The sequence below is a fragment of the Myotis myotis genome, unplaced genomic scaffold, assembly GCF_014108235.1.
Source record: "Myotis myotis isolate mMyoMyo1 unplaced genomic scaffold, mMyoMyo1.p scaffold_m19_p_8, whole genome shotgun sequence".
NCBI lineage: Eukaryota > Metazoa > Chordata > Mammalia > Chiroptera > Vespertilionidae > Myotis > Myotis myotis.
Genome location: NW_023416390.1, coordinates 25,440,225 through 25,455,110, shown reverse-complemented (window position 1 = coordinate 25,455,110; position 14,886 = coordinate 25,440,225). Strand labels below are relative to the sequence as shown.

General features: G+C 38.9%; 1 protein-coding gene across 7 annotated transcripts in view; it reads right to left on the bottom strand.

Moving 5' to 3' along the window:
- Positions 1-2,901: 2,901 nt before the first annotated feature.
- ACSL3 (acyl-CoA synthetase long chain family member 3) overlaps positions 2,902-14,886 on the bottom strand; it is a 51,834-nt gene continuing 39,849 nt past the window's right edge. For 4 of the 7 annotated variants that reach the window (XM_036320785.1, XM_036320784.1, XM_036320787.1 and 1 more), the window contains 5 exons: positions 13,325-13,399; positions 11,435-11,626; positions 10,083-10,197; positions 7,658-7,815; positions 2,902-3,632 (listed from right to left, as the gene is read on the bottom strand). In XM_036320785.1, coding sequence (XP_036176678.1) covers positions 3,475-3,632; positions 7,658-7,815; positions 10,083-10,197; positions 11,435-11,626; positions 13,325-13,399 — 698 coding nt within the window. In that variant the 3' untranslated portion in view covers positions 2,902-3,474. Of the gene's footprint in view, positions 3,633-4,937; positions 5,119-7,657; positions 7,816-10,082; positions 10,198-11,434; positions 11,627-13,324; positions 13,400-14,886 lie in introns of all 7 variants that reach the window. The other 3 variants (XR_004969609.1, XR_004969611.1, XR_004969610.1) reach the window with 3 other exon arrangements.

Sequence of the window (14,886 nt, the reverse complement as noted above, 5' to 3'; positions counted from 1 at the left end):
ACTGCTGAGAAGTGAATATTAAGAACAGAATGTCTAGAATAAAAATTTCCCTTGAAATGGATTGCTAGGCCAAGAAAGAAAATTCCCCCCAACTCCCTCTTCAATAAGGATTTCAAGAATGGAGGGAGCTTTTCCTTTTTTTAGGACCAAATACTGAGTTTTAATATTAGAAATGTTTTTACACATCTTTATTCTTCAAAATTCATGTCAAATTACAAATAGTCTACATGATATAGCTTCATCATGTACACTTCTTCAGGGAGAAAAACCGCAATCACCAAGAAAACACTGAAAATGAACTCATAGGTCACCACTGGTAAGTACAGAGAAAGTGTTACATTTCAGTGTGGTCCCACGTGACAGTTTAAAACGGCGACCCCTTTAAAACATTACAGATGTACATAACTTTCTTACAAACGAACGCCCACATCAGTTTTTTGTTTAAATTTTAACACTGTATCACAGGGACTAATAGCTTAAAACTATAAAATCTGGTGAATTTTAGCAGCAAGGTTATGCCAAGTTCATCTATTTTTAAACATTGCTGCAAATAGTGCAAACTTTAGAGAACATCACAGATAGCAAATCCATTACTTAAAAACAAAGTACTTAGAAAGTAGATTCCACTTTGTTTTGTTCTCTTGATTGGTAAAAACCTTTTAATGAAGTTTAAGCTAAAAATTCCAGTGGGGGAGTGGAGCTGTAGGAAAAAAGAGGTAGCCAACAATCTATTGCTATAAACTGCTACTTACTGTCACAGCAACGGTCATCTCCAGAAGTATAGAAAACAGGAGTTCTTAGGGAACTGTTCTTTTAAGATCTAGTTTATATTTAGATGTGTATTAGATTTAGCAATTGACTTTGAAATTTCAAGTTTTCCTCTTCAAGTACCTTGTGGTTAAAGCAGTATTTCTTATAATAGAATTACAGTAGTTAGGATTTTGGGGTTTTTTTTAGTAAACCAACTTTTTTCTTTTTGAAAGGGTAGTATTAAAAGATACCGTTTTACAAGTCACTTAAGATGGTTTGGTTAGAGCCCCAGCCAGCATGGCTAAGTGGCTGTTGACCTAGGAACCAGATCACAGTTTGAATTCCAGTCAGGACACATGCCCACGTTGTGGGCTTGATCCCCAGTGTGGGGCGTGCAGGAGGCTGCCAATCAATGTTTCTCTCTCTCTCCCTCCCTTCTTCTCTAAAATCAACAAAAATGTAGTTAAAAACAAATTTTTTTAAAAAGATAGTTTGGGTTAGAGAGTAATTTGTCTGAAAAGAGATTGTACATACTTAATTTCATATTCTGCTGTGACATCTGACATTTTAGGACTGAAAGGAATTATTTAAAATTTATTAAAATGGAACCAGCCTTATTAGATTTTTCTGAAATGTTTATTCCAAATCAGTGATAAGCTACATAAACATCTGACACTATTTCAAGTCACAATTACCAACATCTATCCTTTGAAGAACTGAACCTTCTTTTTCTAAGTACAACGTTTTAAAACCACCGGAAAGCAAACAATTATTCTGAAGTTAAAGCATCAGAAACACATTCCACCCACTGCTTTAATTTTTGGATCACAACATCCGATAGAGAGGTTCTACTTAATGTCTTTCATAGTTTTATTTCTTGGCAGCTTTTCCAAATTATGACACACTATAATGAAGAGAGAAGTATTCAAAACATAATATAAATATAGAAGAATACTAGTAAAAGTTCAAAACCAAAAATACCATATTGCAATGTCTTCAAATGTAATGTTTGTGATATAACCAAAAACTGCGAGCCCATCCTCAACTCGCCCACTGCCCTGCACAGACCCCTGTTCATGTTTTGTTTTGTCTTTTGATACCTACAGTGAGAAATCAAGAAAATAACTAATATGACATATAAAAAATGTGGTACCTATGTTTTCTTAGTCTTGAGTTAAACACATCTTAATTGGTGCAATATTACTTTTAATAATGCTCACATAACAATAGACAAGCAATACATATGAAAAGACTGTATTACACAAGCATTGTTTTTAGAATCACAAATAAGTTGCACACAAACATAAAAACCTACAAATCTTAACCTCATTATATTAAGTTCTCGTGTAAATTGTTAAGAATACTATTATCTTATGCATTCTAAGTTTTTTTCATTTTCTAATACAGACAGCTTATGACAGAAAGGGTTGGTGCTTTTTCAATAAGCTACCCCGCCCCCTGTCACACACACACACACACACACACACACACACACACACACACACACACCAGTGCAAGCCATCAAAACAAAGAATCCTAATCTGGAACTGAAATAGATTAAACATGTAGATAAAAACTAGGGGAGTGGGACACAGTACATTTCCATTATTAATGTGTCATATGTACATACGATCGATGAAATAAAGAGTAACTTTCTATCCTTTGTTTTTTAAGTTCTACCATCTAACTTTTAGAATTGCTTCCTCATTTCAACAGCTAACTAGAAGATTAAATATTTTGAGGGCAAGCTACCTGAGACGAGTTACCCACTGGTGCTGCACTTGCTGTGTTTTCTTCTTTACTATTAAGTCACAACCCTCTACTGCTACTTTGTTCCATGCAGCACCAACCAAACTTCATTTTTATCTAATAAAAAATAAATGAATAGCCCAGTCCGTGTGGCGGTTGAGCGTCAACCCATGAACCAGGAGATAAGGGTTGGATTCCGGGTCAGGGCACATACCTGGGTTGCAGGTTCAATCCCCAGTAGGGGGAGTGTAGGAGGCAGCTGGTCAATGATTCTCTCCATCGTTGACCTTTCTTTCTCTCCCTCTCCCTTCCTCTCTCTGAAATCAAAATATATATATATATATATATTTAAAAAAATAAATGTATTAAAGAAGACACTGTCAGGCATATATTCACAAAGTCTTAATTTCTTAAACATAAGTATGGGTGTATTTATTTCTCTCAAATGCATACAAGACAATAATTACATAGCAACAAAGCCTTTGTTCAACAATGATTTGATTCATAAGCATTTGAAATTTACATAATTTCACATCCATAACCTTACATTTTTTAAATAATGTAAGTAAAAAAGTCCCCCAAAATAACCAATTCTTATATTTCCTATTTATCCCTCTATACATCCAAACTTTAAAAAGTTACAAACTGAACATTATACAGAACATATAAATCATGTTTAAAAACTTGAGGTTTTAAAATCACTGTTCCCCATATGATTCAGGAGACTCCTCATGCTGACAAGTGCAGTCCGGGGGGTAAAGGAAACTGCAGGAGGGGAAGAAAGAAGAGACAGACACAGGTTTGCTGTCTTAACATTTTACTCGTCCTGTCAGTTAAAAATGGTGATGTCATGAGAAGTAACAGTTTAGGTTTAGTACGAGGAATGGAGTTTGCCTCACAGTTTGAGACGTGCATTTCAAGTATTTTCCTATTTGATCTGAGCTCCCTGCAGCAATCTGATGCCCAAGAGAATAATTATTTCCTTCCATACATTCGCTCAATGTCCGCCTGGTAATGTGTTTTAAGCTCTTTGCGTTTCAGCTTGAAGGCATCTGTCACCAGACCAGTTTCTGGGGTCCATGGTTCAGGGCTCAAACGAATTTTCACTGGAATTTCAAACTTTTCCAGACTTGCTGAGATGGTGTGGGGAAAAATACAAATACAAAGTCATGAAAAATGTACCACTGAAATTCTTAGCAAAGAGTCAGAGTGCCCATCAAAATGCACAAGCAACCGCCCACGAATCTCTCTTCCAAGCAAGTTATCCCTCAGAAATGCTAGTATAAGTTAAAAAAAAAAAAAAAAAAAAAAAAGGTACGTATAAGAATTAGAATAGCGAAAAGAAATTAAATACATACCCATCAATATAATGAGATAAATTTATGATTTAGGCATAAAAATTAATGCAATTCCAGTCATCAAAAATGAGTTAGAACTATATGGTATGGGTGTATAAAGTTTTGCAACATATTCTAGGTTTAAAAAGAAGGCAAGGTTTGTTTTTTTTAAATATTAGATAAACTTAGATGCATCTAGATGCTAGGACAAAAGGATACATAGTAAACTATAAACTGTATACACCTCTAGGGGATGGATTCAAAATTAAGAATAAAGAAATGTCCCTTTTTACTTTACACCTATTCGTTTTCTCTAAATTTATTATAAAGAGCATAATCATGTCAAAAACAAAAATGTAATAAAGTTAAAAAAAGACTCCTGTCACTGAACCAGGATATTCTCTGATAAGCTATAAAGGCAGAATGTTTGCTCACTATGATGTTCCTAACACACTGATACCCAGTAGATTCTCAATAGTGGAGCGAGAAAAGGAGAGAGGGGAGATGTAGTTTTGAAGAAATGCACTTCCTTAGTAAGAATGACTTATTTTTCTAGCATTCATTCAACAAATATTTACTGAAAAATATTGTGTAAAGTAAAGTACTTCACTAAACCCTCTCTAAAAAATACAAAACTAAGGTTTCTACCCTCAAGTGGTATATAATCTAATAAGGGTAAATACCTAGCCATAATAATTTACATATAGATAAAGTACTAAATGAAAGGTACAAGTGTCTTGGAAACAAGAGATATGTTAATTTTAACTTATAGGTAACCAACAGGTCTTATTCTTCAATGATTACAATAATTCAGGAATGGTGTCAAGAGGAAAACCTCCATGAGCACAGAAACCAGTAAGGCTGGGACCATCGGAATTAAGGGCCGGGAGTCTGACACCTCGGAGACGTGGGGGAGGCTGAAAAGCCAGCGCTGGGAGACTGCTCAGCATCGCCCACTATGGCCTTACTCGTGACATGATTTAAACCAGTGTTTTAGAAAAATAAACACAGAAATGAGGGCTCAAATAACTGAGTATTTTTTATTTTGTTGTGAATATATATGTTAAGCAAATATTTTTTTCCTTCCCCCTTTTCTCTTACCATAATATGTATTAATAAGTTGATTTTATCACAGCATTTAACACAGGATAGCAAAGGAGAAGAATAAACATCACTCGGGTTTGCATCCTCTCTGGGGAAAGGTATTTTCAGTTGTAGGCAGGACAGTTGTATCATGTTCGGTGGAAGTCTGACTCGATTATTGTCTTTACTTGGAAATTAACTGTGGTTTAAGGAATTTGTACAAGAGTGCCAAGGTGACGAGGGATGGACTGTGATGGTCAGTTTTATGTGTCACCTGGGCTAGGCTAGAGTTCCCAGTTACTAAATTAAACACTAACCTACGTGCTGCTCTGGAAGGTATTTTGTGGGTGTGATTAAGTCTATAATCGTTTTTATTTTACACTAGTGCCCCAGTGCACAAAATTCGTGTGGGGGAGGGGGGGAGTGTCCCTCAGCCCAGCCTGCACCCTCTCCAATCTGGGACCCCTCAGGGGATGTCCGACTGCCGATTTAGGACCGATCCCACAGATTGGGCCTAAACCGGCAGTCGGACATCCTCTCGCAATCTGGGACTGCTAGCTCCTAACTGCTCACATGCCTGCCTGCCTGCCTGGTCGCCCCTAACCACTCTGCCTGCCGGCCTGATCGCCCCGAACTGTCCCCCCACTGCCGGCCTGATCTCACCCCAACTGCCCCCCCCCCGCCCCTGCTGGCCTGAATGCCCCCTACTGCCCACCCCTGCTGGCCTGCTCACCCCCAACTGCCCCCCTGCCGGCCTGCTCCCTCCATCTGTCCCCCTGCTGGCCTGCTTGCCCCCAACTGCCCCCTCCTGCCAGCCAGCTTGTCCCCAACTAACACCCCAAAAGCCTGATCACCCCAACTGCCCCCCCCGCCAGCCTTATCACCCCCAACTGCCCTCCCGTCCTGGCCTGATCACCCCTAATTGCCTCTGCCTCGACCCCGACACCATGGCTTTGTCTGGAAGGAAATCCAGAAGGTCTCTCAGAAGGTCTCCCGGTCTAATTAGCATAATACCCTTTTATTGGTATAGACTAGAGGCCTGGTGCATGAAAATTCATGCACTCGGGGGGGGGGGGGCCCCCCCCAGCCCAGCCTGTGCCCTCTGGCAGCCTGGGAGCTCTTGGGGGATGTCCGACTTAATGGCTTAGGCCTGCTTCCCATGGGGAGCAGGCCTAAGCCATTAGTCAGACTTCCTTAGCGCTGCCACGGAGGTGGAAGAGGCTTCCCCCACCGCCGCTGCGCTGGCCAGCCATGAGCCGGCTCTCGCTGAGCGGCGCTCCCCTGTGGGAGCGCACTGACCACCAGAGGGCAGCTCCTGCATTGAGGTCTGCCCCCGGTGGTCAGTGCGCATCATAGCAACCAGTCATTCCTGGTTGTTCCGCAGTTAGGGTCAATTTGCATATGACCCTTTTATTATATAGAATGACATAAGTTATCCTAGATCATCTCAGTGGGTATGGTCCATGAGTTAAAGGCCTTAGAGCTGAGGCAGCCCCCACAGAAGTAATTTGCTGTGGACCCTTCAACAATCTGCTCTCCAGAGTCCCAACCCTGCCCACCAGCCCCAATAACCATGTACACCAACTTCTTACAGTTAAGTCTCTTAATCTATATAACCCACTGAGTCTGTGCTGTAAACCTGACCACTATAGATTTGGATTAGGAATGAAGTTGGATGCCTTCTTCACATCACATATAAAAATTAACTCCAAATGGATTAAGACCTGAATGTAAGAGTGAAAACTAGAAAACACTGGGGGTAGCTTTGCGACCTGGATCAGGCAAAAGTTTCTCAGATGTGATACCAAAAGTATAAACAACAAAAGGAAAAATTTAAATAAACTGTATCTTATCAAAATATAGAACTGTTGTGCTTTAAAGGATGCCATCAAGAAAGTAAAATCAATAGAATAGGAGAAAATATTTACAAATCACATATCTGATAATGGACTTGTAACTAGAATAGATAAATAACTGATAAGACTCAATAATAAAAAGACAAATAACATCATTAAAAAATGGGCCAAGCACCTGAACAGACATTTGCCCAGAGAAGCTATACAACGGCCAACAAGTACATGAAAAGATGCTCCATATCATGAGCCATAAATCGAAACCACAATGAAGTACCACTACATACCCCTAGAAGGGCTATCAAAAGGATGGACAATAACAAGTGTTGGCAAGGATGCAAGGAAACTGGAAGCCTCATACAACATTAGTGGGAATGTAAAACGGTGCTACCATTTTAAAAAATAATTGGAAAAAATATTCTATAAAATAATCTGGTAAATCCTCAAAAGGTCCAACAAAGTTAACACAGGCTCAGCAATATCACTCCTAGGTATTTACCCAAGAGAAATAAATGCATCTACACCAAAACTTGTATACAAATGTTCATAGCTGCATTATTCAGAACAGACAAAAGTTGAAACACCAACTCCCAGTACAGAAAGTGTAGAGAAGAATCTGACAATTCCCTGGGGGCTATGGTGGTCAGGACACTGAGCAGGGCATTGAAAACAGTAGGGGAAAACAGAGAAAATGAAGCTGCAGCGATAAGAACATTGAGGCATGTGCATCATGGGAATGGATGACCTGTGTGTTGCAGGGCCTGAAAAGGGGACTAATGGTAGGAAAATATGATTGGTTTCCTAGGCCTTGTAATATAATAGGATAAATAATTTAAGTGCTCTCATCCCACCTCAGTTCACAGAATCACTGTAAGAAGCACTCACCTGAAATAGCAGCTTCAGATAGCACTCTGAGTACCTCATTTTCCATCTCACAGCTGTTGCACAGCTCCTCCCACGTCCCTTTAAGTCCTTTCTTTCGAGCAAGTTCTGTTAGTTCCTTTTGATTTGGCACAACAAATCCAATGACGTAAGAATGGTAACTGAAATAGACAAAGGATAACTTAGCAAGGTCATTGAATGGCACACCATTTAGCTGGTTATGATTGCGCTGACATTTTAGTAGCCAATCCTTTTACTGCTTTACAGAAAATGCATGAGGCACACCGGGCACTGGCATACTGAGTTCACACAACAGCCTCCTTTTCTGTCTGACTCACAGCACGTTCCAATGTCTGGCAGAGTTCATTGCTAAATAAACCTTATTATAACATTTCATGATCATTTTCAAATATGCACAGGAATAGTGCCATGTATACAGTTTAAAAAGAAAACAACAAATATTAGAAAATTCATCTTTAAAAAAATCAATAATTCACATCAACAGGTTAAACAAAAATAAAAGCTAATGTAAATAAGAAACTGTATCTAAAGAAAGTTGGCAATAAATCATAGTAATGTGATTATACTGATTTTCATTTGCTATCATGAGAATTTATGTTGAAAGAGGAACCAAGCCCAGCTGGTGTGGCTCAGTGGTTAAGTGTCAACCTATGACCCAGGAGGTCATGGTTCAATTCCTGGTCAGGGCACATGCACAGGTTGCCGGCTCTGTCCCCAGTGGAGGCGTGCAGAAGGCAGCTGATCAATGTTTGTCTCTCATCATTGATGTTTCTATCTCTTTCTCCCTCTCCCTTCCTCTCTGAAATCAATAAAAATATATTAAAAAAAGAAAAGAAAGAGGAGCCAAGTTGCCTGCTAAAGGCAGGAACGTCATAACGTAGCAGCAACAGCAGGAAGAGAATTCTGGGCAATTCTGGTTAATAACATACAAGTAGAACCCAGAACCGTGTCATTAACAAAAATACTTCATTAAAGGGCCAAATCATTTATATATAAATTTAATAAATCTACCTGGGGCTGTACCTCAAAATCTGTTTCAAAATTGGTTTTTCTGATACCAGAGCTTATTTTTTCATAATCCTATATAATAAAAGCATAATATGCAAATTGACCAAATGGCAGAACAACCGGTCGTTATGACGCGCACTGACCACCAGGAGGCAGACACTCAACGCAGGAGCTGCCCCCTAGTGGTCAGTATGCTCCCACAGGGGGAGTGCTGCTCAGCCAGAAGATGGGCTCACAGCTGACAAGAGCACCAGCAGTGGCCGGAGCCTCTCCTGCCTCCATTGCAGGCGGACATCCCCCAAGGAGTTCTGGACTGTAAGAGGCGCAGGCTGGGCTGAGGGACAACCCCCCCCCCCCCCCGCGCCTCACCCCCCCCCCCCCGCACAGTGCACGAATACGAATACTATAAGCCCCCCGCACCAACCCCCCCCCCTCCACCCCCAGTGCACGAATACTCTAAGAGGGCGCAGACTGGGCTGAGGGACACCACCACCTCCCCCCACCCCTCCCAGTCCCTCAGTGCATGAATCTCATGCACCAGGCCTCTAGTTATTATATAAACTGCTGTAGTCAGGTTCCTAGGCTGGCCACACAATACTTGGGTCATTACATTGGAGAATAATTACATCACGTGCTACTGCCAGGGAAAGTGTAATCAGAACACCAATCTAAAATCCAACACATTTTCACCTTGGTTGCAGGCTCCTCCCTGGCCTGGGCCCTGGTCAGGCTCATGCAGGAGGCAACCAATCAATGTGTTTCTTTCACATCAATGTTTCTCTCTCTTTCCCTCTCTATTCCATGCTTCCTAAAAATCAATGGAAAAAATACTCTCGGGTGAGGATTAAATAAATAAGGAAGTATATAAAATCCAACACAGTTTCCGAGAATGTGCTTCTAGGATTTTAACTTTAAACTCCCCTTCCCAGCTGCCTTTAAGTCATCATGAGCTTTAACACAGCTTAAGGAAGAAGCTCTCAGCCCTGATCAGGATCCCAAGCAGGCTCACAACCCACAATTCCTTTCTGTACTCCCTTTCCTCTGGACTGGCTCTGGGAAGCCTCCCTGTGCAGAGGGACAGGTAGCTAGGACTAGGAAGGAGGCAGGAAGGAGGCAGGCGGCAGGAAGGAGGACTTTCTCTTCTTCACCTCCTTACCACAGAAGACACTGCAATAAGATGTAAAGCAGAAAACAGACACAGAGGGAGATGAGGAGGGAAGTATGAAAAGGTAAGAATTGGTGGGTGAATGGCTGTAATGAGAAGAGGCTGTTCCCAGAGACAACAGATCAGAAGGAAGAGTTCTTGGTACAAGTTTACAAAGAAGACCCACATAGGAAGGAAATGCCAACAGCACACGAAATGTTCTAAGTAAAAGTTGCATGAATTCTACTTTCTTACCTGTTTGCATATGCACAAATGTTATCTATTAGTGGAAGATTCTTCAAAGCTGCTTCTACTTTCCCAAGAGAAACATATTCTCCTGCCTGGAGTTTTACAAGGTCCTTTTTACGATCTGTGCAAGATAAAGGCCAGGAGGGGGATACATGGCAGGATAACATTAATAACACCTTTAAGACACATAAATACTAGCCATTCCCTAAGCAATTTGCTATCAATTAAGTTCATTAATAATACTTATGCTAAAATTACAAGTATGTAATAAAACTAAGTCCTAATTTTGACATTATTAGATACATTCTTTTTTTTAATTAGCTTCTAAATAAGGGCCTCCCCTCATCAGGGCTTTGGTCATATTCCGCTAAACAGGTATGTTCCTGGTACACATTAATGCCAGGGAGGTAAAGAATATACTCAGTGCCACCTGAACAATTACTCTACCTGGAAAGATACATGTTGCAAAAACATATCTTTCCAATGCACTATGGTAGTGCTAAGTGTTAAGACTCTCCAACCTGCTGCTTTGGAAAAAATTGAACTGAGTCTTGAGGGAAGAATGAGCAACAGTCAAGTGGACCAGTGATGGCAGAGAAAAGAGATGTGCCAGCTCAAATTACCACAGTAGAGAAGGAAGAAACCACCGGAAGTGGAGATGAAAGTGGAGATGTGAACCAGGCCACACAACAGGGGAACCTTGAACTGAGCCTCTAGGAGCCACTAATAGGTTTCAGCAGGAAGTGGCCCAGTTGGGTCAGCATTTATATGGTCAGAGAAGGGGCAGCCTAACATACTACCAGGATAACAGGGACAGAGAGATATAATGATCATGAGGCCTATGTCATAAGGTCAATCAATGGGCTGTGGGTTAGATATGGGGTGCTGACTAAGCATCTTCTCCCAGGTGAGAAATGCCAGTGACTGAGGAAGAGAACCTCAGGGAAGAGCAGGGGAAGGTATCTGTCACCCCATTGAGCTGTCAGGCCTTCCTGTGTTCTCATAGGAGAGGCAAGGTCATGTCCCGACAGGAGAGAAGATGTCCAATAACCTCTAGACATTAAAGAAGTCACAGAAATCAATGTTCCCTATTACAATTCTGACTCTTTAAGGATTAACGAATAATAAGATACCACTGCTGCTGAACAGATTCTGAGACCTCTTTACCTGTCTCACCTTATAATTCCACACACCCCTAACTGTAAACTTTTATATTCCATGGATGATGCAACAGGCCATACCAACATTTCATAAAGATACATTCTTACATTATTAAGCAGCTTCTCTAAATACGCAGCATCTCTTTTGTTAACTATTTCAGAAACACCCACATTCACAAAAAAGTATGAGACACTCACCAATAATCTTTAAACAACCATCAGGATCGAATTCCCCAATGTCTCCAGTACAGAGCCACCTCTGCCCGTTTTCATCTTCAAAGAAATCAGCCTTTGTTTTTGCTTCATTTTTGTAGTATCCCATTGTCACATTCTGGCCACCAATAAGAATTTCACCCCTGGGATGTGGTTTATCGGTATTAAAGTATCCACCTAAGAAGCAGAATAATTTAGAGTTAATTCGGTATTTTTATCCCTATATGCATCATGTGAAAATTTGAAACTGTTTCTAAACAGGGACATCTGATTTCAATCCAATTAGAATTTCCCAAAGGAAATAAGGCACATACTATGAATTAACAAATTTCATCAATGTAAAACTGAAGTTTTAGGCACAAAACTTCAGGTGCTTAAACATAAGCACTTATGCTTTTAAACTACTATTCTGAGGAGAAAATTATTCAAAAATCTAACATCTATTGTATAAAATAATTACATATACTACACAGGTAAACTTTAAAAATTCGGTAAATATTCTTAAATATCATACTAATATACTAATAAAAGTATTAAATAATGCATTTAATAAGAGAATAATAAATTTCTGAATCAAATCAAATTCCTATATAGACTTCTTCTTACAGATAATTTCAGAATACTCCAAGTTTAAATTTATTAAACATATTCATTAAAAAATTAATATCTCAGCCTTAGAATCTTTATCTTTACTTTGTATAAAAGAAAAAAAGCATTCAAACAAATCATAAATAATATTTACATGTTAACAAAATTAAATAAAAAAATTTTCAAGTAATTAGTATTTGCCCTGACCGGGTGGTTCAAATGGTTGGAGCATCATCCCATATACCAAAAAGGTTGCACATACCTAGCTTGTGGGTTCAATCCCTGGTTGGGGTGCAACTAATCAATGTTTCTCTCTCTCCTCCATCCTCTCTCTCAAAAATCAATTAAGAAACAACCTCAGGTGAGGATTTTTTAAAAAGTAATTAATATTTAAGTGCATATAACAACAGATTTTTATGAAATTATAGTAAAAATTTCCTTCTGATAATTCTGGGTTGAAGACCTCATGGAAAAGACAAAAAAAAAAAATATGTAAAATTTTATTAATAGATTTTATTAATTTGCTTCTACAAAATAAAAGTTATGATTATGCCTAACTAACTGACATATTTACTTAGCACATTTTTTAAAAATATATTTTATTGATTTTTTACAGAGAGGAAGGGAGAGAGATATAGAGTTAGAAACATCAATGAGAGAGAAACATCGATCAGCTGCCTCCTGCACATCTCCCACTGGGGATGTGCCCGCAACCCAGGCACATGCCCCTGACCGGAATCGAACCCGGGACCCTTCAGTCCGCAGGCCGCCGCTCTATCCACTGAGCCAAACCGGTTTCGGCAGCACATTTGTTTTTTTGCCATAATTGTTACTTGTATTTATTTACTAAAATAATAAGCAAAGTAAAAAATTACAATTCTTCAGAATCATCTTTGAATCAAGCAAAGTAAATGCATCCATATAGCTGTAGATAAAATATATCTATTAATAAGGGACAAAAATGAGTACTTTTATATTCTACATAAGGAAGAAAATGAAGCACAATACTAATTTTTTAAAATACATTTTTATTGATTTCAGAGAGGATGGGGAAGGGAGAGATAGAAACATCAATGGTGAAAATCATTGACTGGCTGCTTCCTGAATGCCCCACACTGAGAATTGAGCCCACAACCCAGGCATGTGCCCTGACCAAGAATTGAATCATGACCTCCTGGCTCATAGGTCGACAAACACTGAACTACACTGGCTGCCAGGCAGCACAATACTAATTTTAAAGTTTAATACTATACACATTAATGTTTTGTGGTTAAAATATGTTATTACCTTCCTCCCAGTTCTTTAATTTGATTTCACAGCAAACTAAAGGTGCTCCCACTCTGCCAGTATTGTAGTCCCACACTAAAAGGCAAATGAAAAAAAAGTCTTTGGTTAAAGTAGTTAATAAATGGCTTCATTTTTTTAAATTACCAAAAACAATGATTTATCCCAAAGCTTAGATATCCCTTAAGAATCTAAGAATCCTTAAAAGCAGGTCACAAACTTGTGAACCACAGGCTGGGTGGCCCACATTGAGTTTTCCTTTTGTTTTGCATTGTTTTTAATCTAAATTGATTATTGACACTTAAAAAATCAAGACATTTTACATGTAAAGGTGCAATCTCCAGGAACAATGGGCCCACCTTCCCAGCACATCAGTAATTGTAGTCCCCATTAGAGGGCACATAGCCTGCTCCAGGTCCCCAGATTCCTCACGTACCTCATTTTTTTATATCAGGGACTGATTCTCTCATTTAACACTAGATTGCCCAAGGAAGTCATTTTGACTGCTTTTTAATTTCAATTAGAAAAACAATTATATATATAAGGACACAATGTCTTAGAATTTTGTGACTTTTTGTACAACATATAAATGCGTTTATTAATAATTGCAGTTACCTCCCCCTCCTTCATTTCCGGTATATGTATATATATATATATATATATATATATATATTTGTGTGTGTGTGTGTGTGTGTGTGTGTTATACCTATATTGCCCAAAAGCAGTCATTTTGACTGCTTGGGAAATTTTAGACTCTTATTATTGAATTGAGTAAATTTCTTATATGACCAGTTCGGCTCTGTATTGAAATAACAGTTTTCATTTTTTTTCGATTACCGTCACATGATAACATACAAGTACATGATAAATTGTCGATACTTCATAAGTTGCAGTTGCTCAATAAGCTAAACTAGTACTTGTTATTCGAATCTTTATGCAGTGATACTTGTTCTAATAAGTTGTTTATTGTATTTCTTTTGCGCCCTAAATTCATGAAAGAAATGTCGAATAGAAGTGAGTTATTGGAAAAGCTAAGGAACGTAAGTGAAGAATGCTCCGATATTATTCTTTCACAATGCAGTCATTTTGACTGCTTTTGGGCAATATAGGTATATACTAAATTTCAGTCTTTCTAGTGTTAAGAAGCCGCCTGGTTCATGATTTTATAGCACCCCGTCTTCAGAAATGACAACCTCAGAAGTCTCCCTCACATATCCAGTTATGCCACGCAGTGAGAGTTCAAAGACCAGGCTGGAGATTAAGATGGCTAATTTTCAAGAATTTGGGAAAAGAACCTACCATTTATCAGAAATAAAATGCCAATATTTAATACTTTACAGAGTTTTATTTACAACAAACTGTAACTGATTAAACATACATTCAATGTGAATCTTAAAAAGAAATTAAGATCCTCAAGAAAAGAAACCATATATGCAGGTACTTAAGAATGCTTGTTTATTTCCCACAAAACAAAAATATATAAAATACAGAGAATATAATTGAAAACAGGAAAATACAGGAGTAATGCAAGATAAACCTGGCACATGAAGAGTACAAAGAAGTAC